We start from the raw sequence: 17,237 nt of genomic DNA on the forward strand, positions 1-17,237 counted from the left end.
AAGAGACGACCATAAAGGTACGGGCGAAACTTGGTGATTGCCCACACGACAGCGAGACACTCTTTCTCCATATTGGAACAATTCGCCTCGGCACGGGATAGAGAGCGGCTGGCGTAGGCTATAACTCTTTCGATGTCGTCTTGATGCTGAACGAGCACTGCACTGAGCCCAACTTTACTAGCGTCAGGATGGACCTCCATGTCATCATCATCGTCAAAATGAGCGAGAACGGGCGCTGATTGCATGCGCTGTCGCAGTTCATCAAAAGCTCCTTGTTGCTCGCTTTCTAAGAGAAATGGCGTGTCGTCCCTCGTGAGACAAGTTAGAGGTTCTGTTATCTGTGAAAAGCCGTGAATTAACCGGCGATAATCATCGCACAAAATAAAGAAGCGCCAGACGGCTTTCTTATCGACAGGAGCTGGTAATTCGGCAACAGCGGCAAGCTTGTCTGGATCGGGCCGGACTCCTTCGGCGCTCACTACATGTCGAAGAAATTTTAGTTCTTCATAGCCGAAGTGGCACTTCTGTGGCTTTAGTGTGAGGTCCGCTGATGGGATAGCCTCCAGCACGCTGCGTAGGCGGTGAAGGTGCTGCTCGAACGTGGCAGAGAAGACCACCACATCATCAAGGAAGACAAGACAAGTCTGCCACTTGAGCCCTGTGAGGACACTGTCCATCATTCGCTGGAACATTGCTGGCGCTGAACACAAGCCAAAAGGGAGTACTCAAAACTGGTATAGGCCGTCTGGAGTCACGAAGGCTGTCTTCTCGTGGTCTCGCTGATCTACCTCGATTTGCCAGTACCCGCTTTTGAGATCGAGAGAAGTGAAGTAATGAGCACGACGAAGTCTATCCCGTCATTCGTCGATACGCGGCAGTGGGTAGACATCCTTCTTGGTCACGTTGTTAAGCTTTCAGTAGTCGAGGCAGAAGCGTAGCAACCCGTCTTTCTTTTTGACAAGCACGACTGGAGATGACCACAAGCTGTTGGACGGTTCGATAACGCCATCGTCAAGCATCTCGCGAACTTGCGTACGTATCGCTTCACGTTATTTAGCCAACACGCGGTATGGATGCTGCTGTATCGGGCGTGCGTCCTCGTACGTGATAATCCTGTATTGAGTGATGGACGTCTAGCGGATATTTGAGGAACTTGTGAAGCAAGACCTGAGCTCGAACAAGAGCGCTCGCAGCGCAGTCTGGTGATCGGTGGACAGATCAGGATTGATGTCAATATTACTCATTGACGTGTCTACGGTATTCACTAGTTCGGACGTGGGACAGTTGGTGATGTTTGCTACTTCGTGGGCAAACGCTATTGAAGTGCCATGGAAAAGGTGTAATGTTCGTTGCGAAAGTTGGTAACGAGCAATTCAGATCGGCCATCACTAAGGTGTATTACCCTTCCAGCTACACAGATGCCTTGCTGCAGGAAGTGTTCTGAATTCTCTTGGCCACCACATCGCCATCCCTGAAACCACAGCATGTTACGTCGACTAGAACACTTGCTCGTGGAGGAAGCGTGACGCTCTGTTCAGAAATACGGAGTACGTCGACACGCTTTCCGTCATCCTGCACGTTGATTGCTCGCTGGGCTGAGAACGTGACGCGGCACTCTTGCAGATCAATGACAGCTCCCATTTCCTGTAGAAAGTCAACTCCCAGAATGACGTCGTGGGAGCATTCACGTAGAACAAGGCAGCTTGCCACGAATGTATACTCTTGAATCGGTACTCCAGTTGTGCAGGCGTCCAGTGGAGTAACGACATGGCCACCAGCTGTCCGAATCTGCGAGTTATGCCACGGCTTCATTACTTTCTTCAGCTGCGTTGTCAGTTTCGCGCTCAGTATGGAACAGTTTGCGCTGGTGTCCACTAACGCATTAACTGCCCAACCATCAATTGTCACTGCTATCGAGTGAAAGCCCGCTATCCTTTGCAGCAGCAGGTGATATTGGACCAGTTTCGGTACGGTTCTGCGTCAATGGGAGGTATGAAGCACTTCGACGTTCAGCGACCCTGCCCCAGAGGTCGCTTCGGCTAGTTTTCCCGGCAGAGGCTGGGAGATCGAGCGGTAGAATACCGCTGGGGCGTTTGTGAAAATCGCCTTGGTTATGGTGACGTAGTGCATGCTGCTGAGAAAGGTAGTTTTCGATGTCGCGTGGTCTCTGGCCGTATAACGGGGTGGCGGCGAGTACGCAGAGAAGCCGCGAAACCCAAGATGGCGATATGGGCACTGGCGGTACAAATTATCAGCTTCTCCGCAGTGAAAGCATAGAGGCCAGTGATCGGGTGTGCGCCAAACATCAGACATTCGAGGAGACGTGTGCCGATCGTCGATGTACTGGACCGGTTGCACCGAACGATGGGGGACAGAAGCGCCACGGACAAAGGGCAAGAGTGGTGGCGTATATGTGCCTTCGTAGTAGGGTGTATGCTGCGATGACTGGTGTGAAACAGCAGGGACAGGATGAACGAACAATTGCGGCGAAGCAGCAGGGCGTTTCAGGGCTTCCGCATAGGTCGTCCCACGGCGGTATTCAGCAGGAGCTGGTGCAGCTGTATCAGGAGGCAGGGTGTCCCGGAGAGCCTCGTGCAGCTCATCCTTGATCACAGTTGCAATAGAGCTAACCATAGGATGAGGTGTTACACCAGCCTTTTGCAACTCTTCACGTACTATATTACGGATGAGTTCACGTAGAGATTCATTGCTGGTTCCAGCGGTGGTGAAAATGTCAGCAGTGGACATGCCACTGACTTGCCTGTCGTATTGGTTGGATCGCTGCTGCAGCATTTTTTTCATTTTCATGGCTTCGGACAAGAACTCCGCGACCGTCTTCGGAGAGCTTCGCACGAGGCCGGCAAAAAGCTGGTCCTTGACACCGCTCATCAAGTGACGCAACTTCTTGACCTCTGTCATTCTTGAATCGGCCCGTTGGAAGAAGCGCGTCATGTCTTTGACGTTCGTGGTCACAGTTTCGTTTGGCGACTGGACGTGTGCCAGAATAGCTCGTTCAGCTCGTCCTTGGCGATCAGCGCTGGCATACGTCAGCAGAAGACTTCGAGAGAATTCAAGCCACGTTGTCAGCTGCTCCTTTCGATTTTGATACCACGTACGTGCCCTGTCTTCGAGATAGAAATAGACACGACCAAGTTTCCCCGCGCCGTCCCACTGATTCAAGGTGGCTACGCGCTCGAAGTTCGCCAACCAGTTCTCAACGCCCTCGCGCTCTGTACCATAAAACGTCGCTGGTGCCCGTGGGCTTTCCAACGTATAGCCGTTCGACGTTGTGCTTCCAGTGCCGGTTGGCGAAGTTTGCAGCGAAGCACTGGTCATATTTTTCGACGTGGTGGGAGCAGTATTGTTGGCTTCCGGAGGCAATACCCTGATTTGGTGGCTGGTCCGATGCACGGGAATATTGACTGGCACTGTACTCGTATCACGGCTGCCGGGGGGGGGGGTCTGCAGCATCCGTGAGACTACCCAGTACCTCCACCAGTTTGTCACGATGAATCATAAGTACTGGGGAGGGGGGTATTAAACCACCGAGTAGCTAGCTCTAGGACGATGAGTCAGCCGTGGCTGGCTCTCAAGCAGATAAGAAGCACGCGACCTTCTTCTTTCCTCCAGATTGAGAGCCGCTTTTGCAGCGACCCACTAAGTGTGAGTGGCAATATAGTGCGCGTTACATCTAACGTCTCGTTCAATAAAAAATTTAAAACGTATTCACTTTGCATCCGCATGCTTCGCGTAACATCGATTCATAAGCCACGTGGGATCTGCCGATTGTTTTTGGTTTAATAATAGAAGAAAACTTGATTAAACCTGCAAAAACCACGCGTGGTTTCAGTTTTTGACTTTCACCTGCGATACAATTGTCATTGCTTCCACTGACCAGTGTTGTGGACATTCATCCCAGCGATGAAAGCAGACCGAACGCAGATAGAAAAATTCTATTTTCAAAATTTTTACAGACCTTCTAGAGAAACCGCTGTTAGGTTAAACACATCCGAAGGTGCAATTTTTATTGCGACACAAAACAGAAAATCAGTGACTGACGGTAGACAGTTCCTTAACTGCGACAGGTTTCCCACACTCGGCGGGAGCGACAGAAAATGGCAGTATTTGGCGAATAGTTTTTTCTCGCAAATGTAATCGTCATCAGACTTGCTTGCGTTTCTTTTCTTGAAAACCTGAGGCTGGCCTCTTCGCTGTCAAGAATGCTATGTCACAGTGATAACGCGTGCATCGTTTGTGACAGCGAACTACAGGATTCTTGGTGATAACGCGAGGAAAGTACGCGAAGTAGATTACGATTATTGTTGCGTGGCAGAAGTACTCGCACACATACGCTGCGGAGGCTACGACGAACTTTGCATGACGGTTTCACCTTGCAGCCAGCTACCATAATTGTCACAAGCTACCACTGAAGCATCAAAGCAAATCATCGATAACAAGATTTACGCCAAAATGCGGCTGCTGTCTCACTCTCCGCGTGAGATGCGAATGTAAAGAAGGTGGTCGTGCATACTTCAAAGTACGCGTGGATAAAAAGCATCGAGAACAAATTGCAAACGAGGCTGTGATCCAATGCTCACCGTAGACGGTGAAATAGACAGCTGAATGGATGACGGCCATCTTAAGTCCCATTTCAATTATCACGTAGCCGGCAAAGTAGACAGCTCCGAGAAGACCGCATCGCAGACAAATACGATGCAGGCTACTTTGCTGTCTAAACAAGATGGCGGCTAAGTGAATCGCTCAGATAGATGAAATCTCGCCAGAATGGGCGTCTGCAAACAAGCAGACGCTTTCCCAGACGCTCAATGTGAGTAAAGTTTACTTTTTTTATTTCACCACGAAATAAGCCAGAAATTACGTTTGTTTTTTTAGATTTTTTTTCTCGACGCCAGGTGGCGCATCGTCGCGTAAAAGCTGTCTAAACGTGTTCCAATTTTCGGACAGCATGGGCTCGGTGACGTTTTCTAAACAGTCTGCGTAGACTGTCTACGTGCTGTCTAAGAATTGGAACACAGCCTGAAGCGAAGATGAGGGGTGCAGTCATGTTGCTAAAAATCGCCACGCTGGCTTCCGGGCGACAAGTGTTTTTTTCTAATCTTTCAGAAACGCTCGACGTGGCGAGGGAGGGCTGCGGAATCATCTCTGCGGCAGCAAAGCCTGTCGCTCGTCGCTGTTGCTTAAAAATTGCGTGCATGCCGTTGGGTCTTTACGCGGTTAGTATGGCAATATAATAGTATGTCTACTTGAGTGACGCATAAGTTTCTCTACCCGTGACTCTCGTTAGTTGGCCACCCATGTGATAGTGTCAAGTCATTGGTTGAGTTTAGTTTGCTGGATTGAGTTTTGAAAACTATATTAACTTCGCAAATTAACGGTGGAATAATTGGCATTATAGATTCAAGGACCACAACAACAAAACATCCGAATATTTGGTGTATACTTATAGTCATATAAAATATTTTCTGTTTTTGCAGCGATCATAATGAAATATCTAATGTGGAACCTGGAGACTGCAAGCACGCGGAAAAGTTTTCGTGCTCATCGTGATGAGAAGTTTCAAATCAATTCATAGATAATTTTAAATTGATCTTAACGAAAAGTTTCATACAATAATACAGAGGGGAATCTGGCGCCAGCGTCTACGCGGGCTCTTTCAGCGGCGCTTGTGCCCCCATGGGAATGACGGGAAGAACAGACTTCGAATCTGCTTCAAATGGATCACGTTCTTGAACCTCGCGACACTTTTCTGCTGAGTGTAAACAAAGTGATATAAAGTTATTTCTAAGTGAAACTTGCTTCATTTTTTTCGGTATGCAAACTTTATTGCAAATGCTTTTTTTTGACTAGGCGGTAGAAGTGAAGCCTGGACAAATTTAACCACCAGAATATGCATTGTTCTGCCTTCGCGTTCCAGATTTAGCATCAAGATGTAATGAATTATTCTTCACGACATTTTAAAACAAATATTCTTGTTTTGCCCTCGAAAGTACGCAATATCTATTTATGAAAGTAACAGCACAGTAATAAGGGAGGAACACCTAACGTTTCGTCTGCTGCAATGCCAAGTGCGCATGTTCAAGTGGTCTGCCCCCAACGCACCTCTAGTTTTATGGTGAAGTCGAGTCAGCAGAGCGTGGTGGTGCGTCTCCTTTGCGTCGCCGTCGTTTTGCTGTTGATTTCAACGAGTTTTGGCAAGACGCACTAAGAACAAATGTGAACTCGATGTAATATCGGTGAGTGGACGACGCTTGGCTTAAACTGTCAAACACGAATTATACAGCTCTAGCGTTGCAGTAATTTGAGAGGCCTAGCAGTTTTCAAGTTCTTTAAGCAACGAAGGCGCAGCTTCAGTCCATTGCATCCACCACACTACCCACTCCACGCGAAGAACAAAACTGAAACTGTAGAAAAAGATCCGTAGACAGTTCACTGGTTAAAGCGATTCAATCCGAAGCCTGTACTTCCCATAATCCCCATGGAGGTACATGATCGCAGCACCAGATTCCTCTCTAGGTATTATTGTATGAAACTCTGTGGATCTTAAGCACCCATGTGCCCCCTATGCATCATTCTAAGAATCGCTAGCCAGTAGGCCATACAGAGAAATCACGCATTCACTACGGAAGCCATGAAATGCATTGGTCTCACTGGGGTGTCGGACGCCGCGCCGTGCTCCTCCTTGCCGAAGGGAGTGCAGATCTCCTCGCGACACACGAGCCCCGGTTTGCGGCCTTGATCCCCACACGGGTGCCTGGCCAGCTTGGGCTGAACGTGGCGGCTGAACACATCCCACCTGTAGTAAATAGCGGCGTTTTGAAGTGCACTGCAGCGCAGTGTCCTCTTTAAAGAAATAGCACTTTCAAGGTTCTTTCAATAGCGTCTAGGCCGGCGTCCTACACCAAATCAGCACGTGCTGTAAAGTGACAACAAAAGTGGGAATTTTTCACAGAAACGTGACAATCCGGGCTCAATGAGGAAAACGAAAAATAAGGTTTGCTGAAAATCAAGGTAATTGCTGCCTATAAAAATGACGTATGCAAATGAAACGCTCCGGTGTGGTATCACTTGTATAGGAGCCCGTTTGACTCATGCTAGGGAGACCAAACCGAACAGCAGACAAACGGTATGTATTAGTTCACAGTTACATGCATGGTAATGAAATGCTGAAACGGCGTGTATGAAAGCGTGGTGTGGTAGCTATGAGATGCGGCAGTTACAGCATTGAAAGTTCAACGTTGCTGACAATCACAGGTAGCGGGGGGGGGGGGGGTGTTTATGTATAAGAAGCAAAAGAAGAGAAAAGTGAGCCCCGCAACTGTCTGCATCGGGGTGCGACACCTCAGCAGTAGCTCACAAGAGATGGGGTTGAAGAGGGATTAAAAGGATAGAGATAAAGGTGTAGAAAGAGAGAAAGAAAGATGAGGTAAGCCAGAGAGCGACGACATATCGAGGGGATAGGAGAGATAGGTAAGATGGAAACACGGTCACAGGAGTCCCACGACGGTGCACCACTTGTGAGAGCTCTTGTCGGCGTCAGGAGATGGCGTAGAGCAAGTCCAGCCGGTCAGAGCTACACTGTCGTCGGATGTCGGCGTCAGGAGATGTCGTGTATAAGGCGAGCCCAGTCGGCCAGAGCTACGCTGATGTCGGAGATCGCGAGGACACAACCGGTCAGCACGGAATCCAGCGAGTGAGTCGCCCGCAGGTAGGAATTAGTGGACCCAGTGTCCTCTGTGAACCGGCATTAAGGGTGGATGCGTGGGCTTTTTGGTACGGGTAAGTTCGTAAGCTTGGTAGTGGGGCGGCAAAGCACATGGGCACCAGAAAGAAACGCACGACAACAAGTATGACGTGCACATTGTGTATATAATGTATGATGCGTTCGACTCACGAAAATACGTACACGCTATTCGCCACACACAAATTCTCTCGGCACACCAAATTACTGAGAAACCTGTATTACCGCTTTGTCTGAACACATATATACTATAAATATATGTTCCAAGTAGTTTTTTCAACCTACACCGCTATTTACTGGGTCGAAAGCACCGTGCAATATATAGAAGAGCAGAAATTCACAATCAGAGTAGAGCCCCTGTTCTGTAGATCTTTCTTAGGTGTATCTTATAAGAGAAAAGAAGGTGAAAGTGAGCCCCATAACTGTCTGCATAAGAGTGCGACACCTCAACCGTAGCTCACGAGGGATGGGGGTAAGGAGGGATTAAATAGATAGGGAGGATTAAAGGTATAGAGGTAGAGAGAGGAAAGGAGAGAGCATGGCGGAGGGACAGTGACATCCGAAGTAAAAAAAAAAGATAGGAAAGATGAACCCGGTCGCAAGAGTCCGAGGACGGGGCACCACTCAGCAAGAGCTCTTGTCGGCGACAGGAGATGGTGTAGTTAGAGCCAGTCGGCCAGAGCTGCACTGTCGTCGGAGATCACGGGGGCACGACCGGTTGGCACAAAATCCAGAGAGCGAGTCCTCCGTAGATCTTTGTGAGTGGGTGTATACAGAGCGGTGAGTGTCGTACGTTTTTTCGTACGTTTTTATATACTGGCACGCCCCTCTTTTGCTGCACAACGACAAGGCTTAATAAATAGCACACATTGTTCACATTTATATAAAATGAGCAGCCTGCTACGGAAAATACACGCGCGAAGGTTATTATATAACATGGACAGATCAAGAACTAAATGTGAAGTTTATATTGTCGCGGGTTATAAATTACAGGGGGTTTATTTAAAAACACGGACAGTGGGACTTGTAGAGACGCTCTCAGAGAAGGCCGCTAAGATTGTCGTCTTCTTCACTCTGCTGCGCTGCGCCTCTCGAGCAAATCCGCGTTCTTCGTTGTCGTCGCTATCTCGCCGCTAAATGCAGCTATGCACGCGGCATTACCCTCCCACCAGAGTGAGCGTCGTCTCGACGCTCAACAGGTAGAGATGTGGCCATCGAGTGTTTACATCAGTGAGAGTGGTAAAGTTTCATGCGGGCCACGTGCACTGTCTCAGGCAGATGCTGGCGACGTTTGGAACAGGAGGAGGCGTCGGACACGACTTCGTACGTCACGTCGCTAAGACGGCGCAGAACCTTGTAGGGTCCGAAGTATCGGCGTAGAGTTTCTCTGAGAGGCCTCGTCGTCGTACAAGAAACCAAACCCAGACTCTATCTCCTGATTGATAAATGACGAATCGATGCGAAGGTTGTACCGTTGGGCGTCAAGTTGCTGCTGGTTCATTATTCTGACGTGGGCAAGCTGCCTTGCTTCTTCGGCGCGCTCAGTGAAGTCTGCGGCGTCTGTCCCTGAGTCATTGCAATCGTAAGGCAGCATGGCGTCAAGCATTGTCGTAACTTCTCTGCCATGAATTAGTGCGAACGGCGTCATTTTTGTTGTTTCCTGGCGCGCCGTATTATACGCGAATGTGATGTACGGCAATATTCGGTCCCAATTATTGTGTTCTACGTCGACGTACATGCAAAGCATGTCAGCGATTGTCTTGTTAAGTGTTTCTGTAAGCCCATTCGTTTGTGGGTGGTAAGCTGTCGTCTTCCTATGCGCTGTGCCACTGAGCGTAAGCACAGTGCGCAAAAGCTCGGCTGTAAACGCGGTACCTTTGTCTGTTATGACGACAGCTGGAGCACCATGTCTCAGAACAATGTTCTCAATGAAGAACTGGGCCGCTTCAGCTGCAGTGCCACTCGCGATTGCCTTGGTCTCCGCGTATCGGGTGAGGTAGTCCGTCGCCACTATAACCCATTTGTTGCCGCTGTCCGATGTTGGGAATGGGTCCAGCAGATCTATTCCGATTTGAGAAAACAGGGTTTCTGGCATGGGCACAGGATGTAATAGCCCAGCGGGTTTGACAGGTGGTACCTTGCGCCACTGACAGTCAACGCGTGTTCGGACGTAATGTTTAACCTCTGCTGCGATTCTTGGCCAGTAATATTTTTCTTTGATGCGTGCCAGTGTTCTTGTGAAACCGAGGTGGCCCGCAGTGGCTTCGTCATGGCAGGCTTGTAAAATTTCGCTGCGGAGAGCTCCAGGAACTACCGGCAGATAGCTTCTACCTGTTGATGAAAAGTTCTTTTTGTACAGAATTCCGTCCCGTAAACAGAATGACGATAAGTTCTTCGAAAACACTCTTGGTGCATTGGCGGCTCGTACGTTCGAGAATTCTATAAGCGAGTTGAGCTCCCGATCATCTTGTTGTTGCCGAGAAATGATAGCTGCATCAACGACTCCTAGAAAACCTGGGAACTCATCATCCTCTATAGCCGATGATTTAATCGGTGACCTTGACAAACAGTCGGCGTCTAAGTGTTGTCTTCCGAACTTGTAAACTACGGCCATGTCGTACTCTTAGAGCCGTAAGCTCCATCGTGCTAAACGTCCAGATGGGTCTTTCATGTTGGTCAACCAACAAAGAGAGTGATGGTCGCTTATGACTTGGAAAGCGCGGCCATATAAGTACGGGCGGAACTTCGCAACTGCCCAAACGACGGCCAGACACTCCTCCTCTGTTGTTGAGTAGTTGGACTCGGCACGTGTCAGCGTTCTGCTAGCGTAGGCAACCACTCTCTCCACACCATCTTGGCATTGGACAAGAACAGCACCTAGGCCCACATTGCTGGCGTCTGTATGGATGTCTGTTGGTGCATTCTCGTCGAAGTGAGCGAGGACAGGTGGAGTTTGTAGACGCTGTCGCAGCTCGTAGAATGAAGCTTCTTGCTCTTCACCCCATACAAATGCGATGTCTTCCCTTGTAAGGCGGGTGAGTGGAGAGGCGATGTGTGAGAAGCCTGCTATAAATCGCCGGTAGTAGGCGCAGAGACCCAGAAAACGCCTGACCGCTTTCTTATCAACAGGCCTTGCGAACTTTGCGACGGCTGCTGTTTTATCTGGGTCAGGCTTCACACCTTCGCAACTGATCACGTGTCCCAGGAACTGGAGTTCTTCGAAGCCGAAGTGGCATTTTCCCGGTTTGAGTGTGAGTCCAGCGGACCGTATGGCTTGAAAGACTGACAGTAGCCGCTTTAGATGCTCTTCAAACGTGGCCGAAAAAACGATCACGTCGTCGAGGTACACAAGGCATGTTTTCCATTTCAGGCCGGACAGAATGGTATCCGTTAGTCTCTGAAACGTGGATGGGGCTGAGCATAGACCGAAAGGGAGGACTTTGAATTCATAAAGCCCGTCTGGCGTCACGAAGGCGGTCTTTTCTCGGTCGCGCTCATGTACTTCTATTTGTCAGTATCCACTTTCAAGGTCCATTGACGAGAAGTAGCGCGCATGCCGTAGCCTGTCCAAAGAGTCATCGATCCGTGGTAATGGATAAACGTCTTTCTTTGTAACATGGTTCAGCTTACGATAATCGATGCAGAAACGCAAGCTGCCGTCTTTCTTTTTCACGAGTTCCACTGGCGATGTCCAAGGACTCTTTGATGGTTGGATAACGTCATCCTCTAGCATCTTCTTGACTTGCTGCTGGATTACCTCACGTTCTTTCTGAGCGACGCGATATGGGTTCTGTCGGATCGGTCTTGCTGTGTCTTCCGTAATTATGCGATGTTCAGTCAGAGGCGTTCGACCTACTCGTGATGTTGATGAGAAGCAGTCCTTGAACTGGTCGAGCAGCTCCATAAGACGGCATCTTTCAGTCGGTGTTAGACTAGGACCGATATCAACTGGTGGTGTATGTGGAGGTGATTGAGCTGTGGCTTCCCCTTGCATTAGAAGACAGTCATGAGAGTAGTCGAGCTCTTCGAGGTACGCCACAGCCGTGCCTTTACCGATGTGCCGGCACTCATTCGTGAAGTTGGTCAGAAGCACTTCTGCGCGCCCATCCACTAAGCTGACGATACCGCGAGCGATGGCGATGCCTTGGTGAAAATGAAGGTCAGTGATGCGTTCGGCTATGGCGTCTTTATTACAGTGCACGGCATAACACACGGAAATAAGACTACATGACAGTGGTGGCACGCAGACGTCGTCGTCGACCACACGCAACACCCTGGGTCCTTTGTCTGGATCAGGGGTCACAGACTTGTCAGCGGCGAATGTGATCACACCGTCGCGTATGTTGACCACAGCACCGTACTCTCTTAAGAAGTCCATTCCCAGTATCAAAGGCTTGCAGCACTCCGGTAGGATCAGAAATGTGGCTACAAAAGCCACATTCTCAATAGTGAGTCTTGCTGTACATTTTCCCGTGGGAGTCATTATCTGGCCTCCAGCAGTTCGGATATAAGGGCCCGTCCATTCCATCCTGACTTTCTTGAGTTCATCTGCCAATCGTTCACTCATTATGGAGAAGTCTGCACCCGTATCGACTAAGGCCGTCACTTCAACGCTGTCAATCGTCACAGCGAGGTCGGCAGCGAGGTCGGCAGTCACAGTTTTCTCGGCGAAGTCTTCATCGTCGTCTCTCACGTGTTTCAGCAGCAGTGGGAGATTTTCGGCAGTTCGACGGCTTGCAACCTTCCCCCCAGAGGTCGCTGCTTTCAGTTTCCCCGCCGTGAGCTGGGAGACCGACCTCTGACGGCGTCAGCAAAACTACGGCGGCTTGGTGAACCAAAGCGAGCCGGTGATGGTGACCGCGTCCGGAAGGTAGAAGAGCCTTCCCGCCTGCCAGCCTGGTCGTCGTCGATGGGGGCACGGCTTTCGTCGAACTGTCGGCGCGTAGCTGTAGGTGCACTACCGCGGTATTCAGCTCGGCGATGTGGGCAAAAACGGTAAATGTGCCCTGGCTCTCCACAGTTGTAGCAGAGTGGTCGACGATCCGCAGTCCGCCATATGTCGGTCTTCCGCATATAGGGTCGCCTGAAAGAATCCTGCTGAGCCCAGGCTGCCACAGGATACGGTTCGAGGTACTGCGGCGCTGGCATGGGCGTGGGTCGACGAACAGCGTCTGCATAGCTGTATACGTTCGACTGGTAGGATACTTCTGGAGCCAATAGACGACGCACAGTGTCTGCATAGGCACACGAGTTTGGACGGCGCGGTGGAGCCGAATATTGCTGAGGAGAGGCAAACGCTTGTCGAAGTTCATAGCGAACGACTTCAGCGACGGATGCTACCGTAGACTCCTGCTGCGGGGGCGCCTGTGACTGCAATGTGTACTTTGCGTTCTCCTTCGCGATCTCCTCACGCACGATCTGTCTAATCAGGTGGCATAGAGAAAACTCGTCGTTTTCGGTAAGTGCGGTGGCGCCTGCAGCTGTGCCGGTGGCCGGGCGATCAGACTGTCGGTACCGTTGCTGTAGCGCACGCTCTATTGCGGTGGCCTCCCTAGTGAATTCGTCCACTGTTGTCGGCGGATTGCGCACAAGACCAACAAATAGCTGCTCTTTGACGCCCCTCATGAGATGGCTTAGCTTTCGAGCCTCGGGCATGTTGGGGTCCGCGCGGTGGCACAAGCGCACCATATCCTCAGCAAACATGGCGACGCTTTTATGCAGCTGTTGGGTGCGTCCTTCAAGAAGGAGTTGTGCGTTTTCGCGTCGGTCCGCGTTACCGAAGGTGTCAAGAAACCGACGACAAAACTCCTCCCATGTCGTCAATGTTGCCTCCCGGTTTATAAACCACGTCTTTGCGCCGTCTTCAAGGGTGAAGTATACGTGGAAGAGCTTTCCATCGAGACTCCAGTAGTTCGATTTAGCTACCCGTTCGAACTGCTCAAGCCAGTCTTGCACATCTTCGGCCGGCCGGCCATGCAATGGTTCAGGAATGCGCATATTCTGGACCGTCACCTGTGCAGGACTCCTTGCCATTTCTTGAGTAGGGGTGGTTGTCGGAAGTGTTGCTCCCTTTAAAAGGCCAAATTCTGGTTCAAGACTTTGAAGGCGACGGCTTGAGCGGTGCACAGGCGTCTCCACGCGTGGCTGTCTCGTAGGGCTGGACTCGGGGCTTCTCACAGGGGTGCTGATCATGAGGTGGTAGTACCCAGCACCTCCACCAGTGTCGCGGGTTATAAATTACCGGGGGTTTATTTAAAAACACGGACAGTGGGACTTGTAGAGACGCTCTCAGAGAAGGCCGCTGAGATTGTCGTCTTCTTCACTCTGCTGCGCTGCGCCTCTCGAGCAAATCCGCGTTCTTCGTTGTCGTCGCTATCTCGCCGCTAAATGCAGCTATGCACGCGGCAATATGTTACTGGCTTATACGGCACTACCAAAATTTTTGAGCAGGAATTGCCCAATGCATGGCAAGGCCTTCAAGACATTGGTGGGCGTGGTCGTCGGATCTCGACCTCAGCATGGCTCGGGCATACATTGCTTAAGAACGCCCCTCTTCTTAATGCGTCATACATGATATACGCCACGCAGTCCTCCTCTTTCAAACGAAATTTGGTTAATAAGGTATACATTAACTCGTTCTATACACAGAAACTCGTTATCAAGAACTAGCTTCCGATCTCCGCGGAAGTGTAGAAGGCCAGTAAGAAAACTAGGGGGCGGGGGTGGCGAGAGAGAAAGAAAAGAAGGAACGCTGAAGTAAACTGGCGTGCCAGACACTGTGAATAGAATGGAAGAGGGAGCACAGAAAGGAAGAAAGAAAGAGTGAAAGGAAGAAGGAAAGAAACAGAGATGCCGAAAAAAAACTCAAAGCGAGTGTGGAGAGGGGTTGGTGCCGCAAAGGTGAAAGTATTGAAAGGGCATGCCACTGCATAGCATATGTCAAAAGTAAGCACCACCTGAATATGATAATTTCACGGTGATAAGGCCATCTATAGGAATTCTTAGAATAAAGGCTTAAGAAATGTTTTGTTGTGAATCTATTAGTGTTGCGGAGTTGCCAATCCGGAATCGGAATTCATCCGGAATTATTGCACGTTCTCGCAACACCAGAATGGAATGGCAACAAAACTAGGAGGAATGAAATGTGAATAGAATAAAGTCGTTTTCCGAAAATATAGCGCAATTTTGTCGACGTGCTGTTTTTCAAACTTCAAACATTAGTAATTCAGACCCTCGAATTGAGCAATAAAGCTGTACTTTAAAAAGGCTTAGCTGATTACAGGCATGGTACATTTATAAGCAATGCATCTACTATAATTCTGTCCGTATATAGATTGTATTGCTTCGAAGTCTTTCTGTATTCTTCGTGTAACCACAACTCTATGCCGTGGTATCAGCCGTGCAGAACTACGGTAGAGGCATACCCATCTTACACCTCGTGATTCCCCCGTCCCTCCTCGGTAGCACCTCAGCCGCCTGCTGTGTCTTCATCCTTCGTTTTGTTTTTGCTTCTCCCACCGTGCGTGACTCTGACACTTAATTACTAAAATGATTCGTTAGGTTGTGATGCGTGATGCTTGAGTGTGATGCTTGAGTTTACTGCAAGCTCTCGTACAACAGCTTGCACGTCATTGCACCATAAATTACCCCCCTCGCCCCGATACACGATGAGCGGCGTGCTGTGTGAGCTGTGTGTGCGATCAACTGTTGTACAAGACGAACCATACAGAAAGAGATGGAATAGCCTTTTGAAAGCATTGGTTTGGTAGAAAGTCATACCAGGCGATCCCACGAAACAAAGGCGGCGCCTCCCCGAATTCCTACGCGACGATTCACTGTCATCATTTTGTCGATTCACTGTCATCACTGTCATCATTCACTGTCACCACTAACCTCCGGGTAAGTAAAGGAAGTAAAATGAAGATTAGTGAAACTTGCTCGTTTGCTAAGTAGTCCGCGAGTAGTACTGACTTAAATAATAAATAAATAACTGAATGTTTAGTTAAAGCGCGTTTATATATGTGTATGTCAATTGCCACATTAAAATAATTCTTTTACAGAAGGATATATAGCATAATAAGCGAATTGCCATTATCCATGTAGATTCACTAGTGGTCCTTAATTACTTCGTGCAAAACCATGCCAAGTACACATCACCATACATAGAGACATAAACTAATCACAGACGAAGACATCCGCACATAGAACATTGTCACAGGGTCGTGGCGTGGACAAGGGCAGCAGACTCGATGCTATTATGAAACCGCTTATTCGGTCGAATGCGTGACCAGGAAACTGAAGGTCAGATTACAGCAATACACAGGCAGTGATAGCAGCGAACAAAGCATCGGCCGTCGATCGACTGGCAAGTAGTGAAGCGAGGCAGCATTTAAACATGTGCCGTCGAATGTTCTAGTCTTATCAACGGTCTTCGCGCAAGATCTGCAATAATCTCGAGCATTCACGCCTCGCGCACATTCTTAACATAACGATCTACGACAATCGCGAACCTTCTCGAAAAATGAGGCGCAGTTTGCACTGAGCATCCCTTACACAGGCTTTGTGGGCAAAAAACAAATCAAGCAAAAGTGATAATAAAAATTTGGGGACCCTTACGCTTCACCTTTAAGAGTTGAACGCGACAGTGAAATCCTGCCCCTATTGCGGTTCTTCAACCGCTAAGTGCATACTTAATAATATTGTTACGTTTGAAAGAGACTGGTAGACGTTGAAAGGGGCCGTTTATTAGGTCGCGAGGGGCAGCTCAGAAGCGGCCGACTGGTTAAAGATCCTCCTGATCCTCTTCTTCCTCTCTCGCTCTGGGTGACAAGTGCGTTCACCGTATACGCTTCTTTTTCTTCGTGCATGTACGCAACATTCCTCTCCGCACAGACGAAGGCCGCCGGACGAGTCAGTCGAGTTGTCGTGGCGTGTACAGTTTCAGGCGGGCAACATGAACCACTTGAGTTTTGGCCGCTCGTCGACCACTCGCCGTGAGACGAGATATTACATAGTTGACCTCTGTAAGTCTGTCGACAATGACAAAAGGTCCATCGTAAGTGGCCAAAAACTTTCGGCATAACCCGCGCTTGCACATCGGAGTCCACAACCACACCAGATCACCACGGCGATAAATAACTGGTCGATGGTGAATGTCATAGCGTGCCTTCGCCTTGTCTTGCGATGCCAATGTGTGCAGTAGAGCTATGCGACGCGCCTCTTCAGCAAGGCAGAGAGTCTCGGTGACAGTGACGTTGTCGTGGTCACAGAAAGGCAATATTGTGTCGATTGTTTACCGGGGCGAACGTGCATTAAGCAAAAAGAAAGGGCTATAGCCTGTAATCTCATGCTTCGCGGTGTTGAACGCGTAAGTAATGAAAGGGAGTACGTCATCCCAGTTCCTGTGGTCGCAGGAGACATACATAGACAACATGTTGATAATGGTGCGGTTGGTACGCTCCGTCAGCCCATTAGTTTG

The 17,237-nt window shown here is 49.4% G+C and overlaps 1 protein-coding gene across 1 annotated transcript in view; it reads right to left on the reverse strand.

The window, feature by feature from the left end:
* Positions 1-17,237, reverse strand: part of LOC119178002 (glycogenin-1) — a 123,403-nt gene that overhangs the window by 80,224 nt on the left and 25,942 nt on the right. Inside the window, exon 5 of the mRNA XM_037429172.2 lies at positions 6,670-6,814. Within this exon, the coding sequence (XP_037285069.2) occupies positions 6,670-6,814 (145 nt within the window). The remainder of the gene's footprint in view (positions 1-6,669; positions 6,815-17,237) is intronic.

This window comes from Rhipicephalus microplus, chromosome 1 (assembly GCF_043290135.1).
Source record: "Rhipicephalus microplus isolate Deutch F79 chromosome 1, USDA_Rmic, whole genome shotgun sequence".
Taxonomy (NCBI): domain Eukaryota; kingdom Metazoa; phylum Arthropoda; class Arachnida; order Ixodida; family Ixodidae; genus Rhipicephalus; species Rhipicephalus microplus.